The 6388-nt window shown below is 43.0% G+C and overlaps 1 protein-coding gene across 2 annotated transcripts in view; it reads left to right on the forward strand.

Annotated features, from left to right (window-relative positions):
* Positions 1–5138, forward strand: part of MXI1 (MAX interactor 1, dimerization protein) — a 55473-nt gene extending 50335 nt beyond the window's left edge. For both annotated transcript variants that reach the window (XM_079313226.1, XM_079313227.1), the window contains exons 4-6: positions 275–389; positions 1586–1757; positions 3259–5138. In XM_079313226.1, the coding sequence (XP_079169352.1) occupies positions 275–389; positions 1586–1757; positions 3259–3422 (451 nt within the window). In that variant the 3' untranslated portion in view covers positions 3423–5138. The remainder of the gene's footprint in view (positions 1–274; positions 390–1585; positions 1758–3258) is intronic.
* Positions 5139–6388: the final 1250 nt, after the last annotated feature.

Here is a 6388-nt window from a genome sequence, read left to right on the forward strand (position 1 = left end):
CTGCACAAAGTTCATCCAGATGAGTCAGATTATCAGTTCAGATGGCAAGAAAATAAACAGTGTCTGTCAAAGGTTAGCAATAATACAAGTATAGGTGAGCAGCTGATGTTTGAAGTGTAAATAGTTTAGTGGCAGTCTGCGCCGGTACCTAGGGGAATCTTGTGATGCATGGAAACAGGGAAACCTGAAAACTGCCTTGTGGGGGGCAGAAGTGAAAGAAATGAGATTCCCTTGCAGCAAGCACAGCTCTGATCCTCCTGTTCTCCCCTTGCAGCCGAGCTCACCTCCGCCTGTGTCTAGAACGCTTAAAAGTTCTGATACCGCTCGGACCAGACTGCACCCGGCACACCACGCTTGGGCTGCTCAACAAAGCCAAAGCACATATCAAGGTAAGAGCTGCCTGTCCCTGCTGCTTTCAGCCTGGGCTCTGGGAATTGCAGTGCAATTGCTCATCCTTGATGCCTAGAGTTAACTCTGTTGAAGGAAATGTGACACTGTTAATAAATAAGTAAATAAAAAGAGCAAGCAAGCCTTGCCTCCTTGGTTAGCCATTTATCATTGCCACAAGCCACGTTGTTGGAAGAGTCCATCATGAACTCTTTAACTGCAAAAATGATGGATTTGAAGAGCAAGGATCTTGTTCTATATTGTGATAGCTTTGTTTGTTGATAGCTGCATCTCTTTAAAGAAAAACATACCTACTGTTGAGTGACTGCATTTTGATGGGAAATGCAGCTTTTCTTCTGCTGTGCTACTGAGTTTCCACTGCTGAAGCATTAGCACAAACCACAAGAGCGTGAGACAGGTTTGGCTTGCTGGAGCTCCATGTGTGAGCCTTCCAGCTAGCCCAGTGCTCTTCTAGCTCCACTTTTGGCAAAGTGAGACATGAAAAGAAAATGCAGCATTGTCAGTATCTGGGAGAGGCTGAAATACTTAGTTGCAGGTCAAGATATAGAGAGGGAAGATCGGTGATGAGGGAGAAAAAGTGCTGCCAAAGGGACAGAGTTAGCCTGAAATGACTCCTCCTTATGCAACGTGCTTGTTGTAGGAAACAAAGAACAGTGCCCTGGTAGATTTCCCAGCTGTGATCAAAGAAATCTGTAGTAGGTTATGTAAATCACTCACTGAATAGAAAACTGTTTCTGAGAAATCCTTCTAAACCATGCAGTAAGGAGCACAGAGCTCCCAGGGCACGTTTTTGTGTTGGAGCAGCTTGTAACAAGCCCCGGAGAGCCTTGGCTCAGGGGTGTGAGGCCCCTGCGTGGGCAGAGACGGTAATGCAGGTGTTGGAGCCCGGGTGGAATGACCCACAAACTGCTGCAGCTCACAGCATTTCCCCTGGAGAGGCTCAGTCCTCAGAGACTCTTTGTACTAATGGGTATGATTTATCAGGACCTGAGAGGTGGAAAAATGTGGGAAGAAGGCTTTGTGCTTGGAATCTGCAAGGCAGCTTGGTTCAGGGCACTTGCAGCTTGAATCCTTCTGGGACTGGGATGGTCTAAGCAAGGCAGGTGGCAGGGCAGTGGAGGTGGGAGGGAAGGAGAAAAGAATAAACTAATCATTGAGTTATATTTGATCATGTCAGAAACTTGAAGAGGCTGAGAGGAGAAGCCAACACCAGCTTGAGAATCTGGAACGAGAACAAAGATTCCTAAAGAGAAGACTGGAACAACTACAGGGTCCTCAGGAGATAGAGCGAATACGAATGGACAGCATTGGATCTACCATTTCCTCGGATCACTCGGACTCGGAGCGAGGTGGGTGTGGCTGAGCCAGCATGGAATTGTCAGCACTCTGAAGTGAGAGAATGAGATTCATCCATTCCTCATCTCTCAGCTTCCCCTTCTCATGGCCTTTGATGTTTAGGTTGCTGATTCTGCTCACACACAAGCTCATACACACACATACATATGGAGAGTTTAGTATTTTGCATGAGTTCTAAGTCTGGAAGAATTGTTGTTGCTGCCAACTTGATCTGATTTCTGTGGCATTGAAAGTGATGGTAAAGTTGAGATGATCATTGTGATTTTTGGTCTGCTGAATTGTTGCCGTATAAAAGGTTACAGAGCAGCAAGAAAAAACAGCAACAAGGCACTCTCTTACTTGGTGCAAGAAAGAGCAATTTATTGAAGGAAGCCATGGCTTTAAATAAGGTACTTAGTGAAATACAAAACATAGACAGCTCATTGGACAGAGAAAGAGACATCTCTTCTCCCTGGCTTTCACATGGATCCAGCAGGTGTTTATCTCTGTTAGGATTCTTTCTCTTGTGTTTACAGTAGAGAAAAAGTCTTTAGCCTGGGAGAAATCCTGGCTGGAGCTGAGAAAGTTTCATGGCCTGAGAAAAATACTCAGAACCTGAGAAAAAGACCTGGCAGATTTTGCCTAGGCCTTCAACAGTGTCCACACTGTATCTCTTGGCAACACAAAGAGGAAAACATAAGAAGATATTGTTAATGAGGCAAGAACCAATATTTCACACACCTACCACCCACTCCCCTACCAAACTTACCATAGAGTTCATCTCCTCAGTCAAAACTGGCTAGATATACCTGCATGGCTAACTCAACATAACTTCCTTTTTAAAAATATCCCAGCAGTGGAAAGAACATTAAGCGCAATAGATGGTTTGGTATTTACTGACAGACCAAAAGATGCTTCATAGTTCGGGTATGAGTCTGTAATTTAAAACAAAAATTCTTTGGAAAATTCCTGAGCAATATGGGAACCAAGATACCTGGTTAATTAGATCTTTGCTTTTTAAGTCTTTCTTAAAAACAAGATGTCTGTTCCAAAATCTACTGAGCATGTGTGAGAGTAACCCAGATTCCCATGGTAATGCATTGTAATTGTGTGTGGTCTTGGCTTTGGCAGTATAGTGTCAAGCAACTAGCATGTTTAGGTTAACTTCATGCTCCATTTTCTTTCTTGCACTCAATTTTATCTGTTTCTTCTTTTTTTCTAATACTGAGGTATTAGAGATCCAAAGAAAGAGGTAATAGGACAAGCTCAGTGTGTGAGGTGGCTCAGCTATGCTGATGGTGTGATTGGCATGTGGAGGAGTGAAGCTCCTTTGCCAAATTCATACAAAGAACTCCAAGCTGATATCAGTCTTTCTATAAATCAAGATCACAGCCCACCCCATTCCAGAGGGAGCACTGAAAGTCTTCCTGCCAGATGACCACTTCATTCCCTGTGAAGGGAGCAGTTGGGTGTGTGGTGCTAACCTGTGTGCATTTCTCTCATTTTCCTTTCTAGAAGAGATTGAAGTGGACGTTGAAAGCACAGAGTTCTCCCATGGAGAAGTGGACAATATCAGCACAACCAGCATCAGTGACATTGATGATCACAGCAGCTTGCAGAGTATTGGGAGTGATGAGGGTTACTCCAGCGCCAGTGTCAAGCTTTCGTTTGCTTCCTAGAGCCAAGTGAGACAACAGTGCAGGGTGAATGATTTCACTGGGGTGATCAAACTGGGTCCTAGATGCCAGTATCCTCTTTCAGAATTGACATGTTGACAGCTAGGCCTGGAGAGACCTGTATATAAAGCTTTTTGGGTAAAGGAAGCCTCCCCAGAAACCCGTATTTGTTAATTTGGTTATGTTACCAATCCCAATTTCTGCTGGCAAAAAGTTAGTCCCTTTGCAGTCAATGAATTCTGTTTGTTTCTGTGGAACCTGGATCTAGACCTTAGTGATGAAACACTTTGTTTTGAATTTATTTGAAATTGTTTGAAAGAGGATACTAGAGACTCATCCCTCTCTTTCTGTCATGAAATCTGAGAAATGTCAAAATTTCTTACACTGCATTCAGGTTGAACAACCTAATTTAGGCCCTTTGAAGAGCTTTTGTGGTCCTAAAAGGCCTGTATCCTACAGTTTATCACAATCTAATGCTGTCATAAAGTACTAGGAAATCTAAGAAGGCTTACATAGCCTAGGAATAACAATGACAATAATGATTAAGGTCTCATTCTGTGCCCAGAGGGAGAAGGGCAGCGATGTTGAGGGGAGAACACCATTCAACTCAGCTTTCTGTTGGACATCATTTAAGGAGTGAGTACCTCTGCAGCGTGGCTGGAGCGAGAGGTGCACACCTGTACCGTACCAGCACAGGGTGGGCTGTCACACCCAGGGCTGTGCCAGCACCAGCAGCTCCCCAGGAGATGTGTGCCCCTGGCAGGCACACGGCCAGCTGAGGGCAGAACGAAACCAGCACTGAGAGCTGACACACCAGACAGTCATGCCCAGATTCTGAGCCACTATGACCTTTTTATTTGAAGCGATTTTTTGATAAAACATTTGTAAATGTGTTGGGAGGGAAAACACCCCAAGTCTGATGCATCTTTTTAGAGCTTGTCCATATGAAACCTTAGATGTCTTTTATATGAATTTATGCCATGAAAAGATCTCTGTTTTGATGAAGCACTTGACCCAATGAAATGCAAAGATCCTTTTTTTTGCCATGCACACAATGGATGAAGGCTGTGCTAAGCTGGAAGAGGCCAAGTTTGTTGGGGGTTTCTTCAGTTTTCTTTTTAGAATCATTCCCTTTGCTGACTTTTGAAGTTCCAGTCCAGTAGTTAACCTAGTTAAGCTCAGCACGTCTCTCATGTTAATGTAACGTTTTGACTGCACGTCCTGTTCCCAAGGGCCTTGCCATCTTATCTGTGCAGGTGCTGTTAAGAGCTGTTATAGCGAATGTTTTCTAATTTTCTCCAAGACAAGCATTCTAACCTGCACTTTGAGGGCTTTGCTTTTTTATTTTTGTCTTTTTAATGGCCAGGATTATTTTGTTTTCCAAGTTTTAAAAACCTTAATAGAGTCTTCACCTATGGCATTGTTTGAAACTTTGTATATCCTTAAGTAATTTAATTACCCTTCATTACTAAGAAAAAAAAAGAGGAAAAAAATGCTTTATAAAATTCATAACTTATTGCTGATTTGAATGGGTTGTTAATTTCAGTCCTTTAGATTTTATTTTATTGTTTTAGATAGGGTTGGGTAAAAAGAGGTAAAATAAAGTGAAAAATTAAAGACAACCATATTTAGCAGTGCAGTGGAATTGTGTTTAAATGTTAGCATATGGTCCCCATTAAAGTAGCACTTTAACGCCATTAAACATTTCTGTATCTGAAATGAGTTGTGTTCTTCCATCCTGGTCATTCCTGTCACTTCAGCCAGCTGCTGTTCTTCTTGTGCCCTTTGGGCCCACGGTGACATCCTGACTGAGTCTCATGTAGACTTTTGCACTGTGATAAGTTGCCTGTGTTTAAATATACTGATGTTTCCCCCACTCTCCAAAATGTGTCATTCCCTGTAAGAGACACAACACACGTGCTTGAGTAGAGAAATAATCTTTCCATTACTGTAATGAATGATTTCTCTTCAGTCTGTTTTTTTTTTTTTAAATTAAGTTGCTTACTAAGTTTGCATCTGGTTGCAGTTGTTAAATGTGTTTTCACTTGTGTGCATGTAATTCAGTGTCTCAGTCCATCTGTTCTTCTTTCTGGGAGGTTACCTGGCAGGAGCAAGAGTCTGCCACAGACTGAGTTAAGCTCTAGGTTACAAATGGAGCCAAGGGCTTTGAAAGAAGAAATGCTGCTTGGAATTATGTTTGGGGTCCATATGATCTCTGGATGACATGAGGCTTGGAACAGTCTGTAGAGTGGTGAAAAATAGGGCACATCATTTCTAGCATGGCCTTATTTATTTATTCATTATTATTCTTGGAAGTGTTGACCACTGGCAGTGCTGGTGCTGAGCAGTTGAGTACCAGTGGGATTTATTTATTTATGAACCCTTTCCCGTAGCTGTCCCAGCACCTCCTCTTTCCTGTTGTTCCTGTTTGTGTTAAATACCCACTTGGGAAAGCAATACCACAGGTGAGAAGCACTGGAGTTCAGGGGATGGAGAATGGCCATGTTCTCCTAGTTGGTATAAAACAGTGACATGTCTATGGTTGGAATAAATGCATTTGAAATGTTTGTTTGTGAAGCTCTGGGGCAGTTTGGTATCTCCTACATTTTCTAATGTTGTGGTCTCAAGGGGGTCCTGATCTCAAGTGCAAGTAACTGGGGGAAATGTCACAGGGAATGAACTTCCATCACCAGCCACCTGCCTGACTGCTCAGCCAACAGCAGTGGTCCAGCCAGGGGGAGGTCCAGGATAAAAACAAAACTAAGAACCTTTCTGGTAACTCCAAAGACTTGGGGTTGGTTTCTCTGGTGCTGGTGGGTTCTTTGTAGCAGATCCCAGTAGATTTCAGCTAGAGTTTTGACCATTTCTTATGTTATGGAAGCATTGGTGGTCTTTTAAAGCTGTCCTACCCTGCTTTATTTCTGCTTTGTGGACTCTGCTTTTTCTCACACAGCTGCCATCCTCCTCAA

This window comes from Erithacus rubecula (assembly GCF_903797595.1).
Source record: "Erithacus rubecula genome assembly, chromosome: 9".
NCBI classification, from domain to species: Eukaryota; Metazoa; Chordata; class Aves; order Passeriformes; family Muscicapidae; genus Erithacus; species Erithacus rubecula.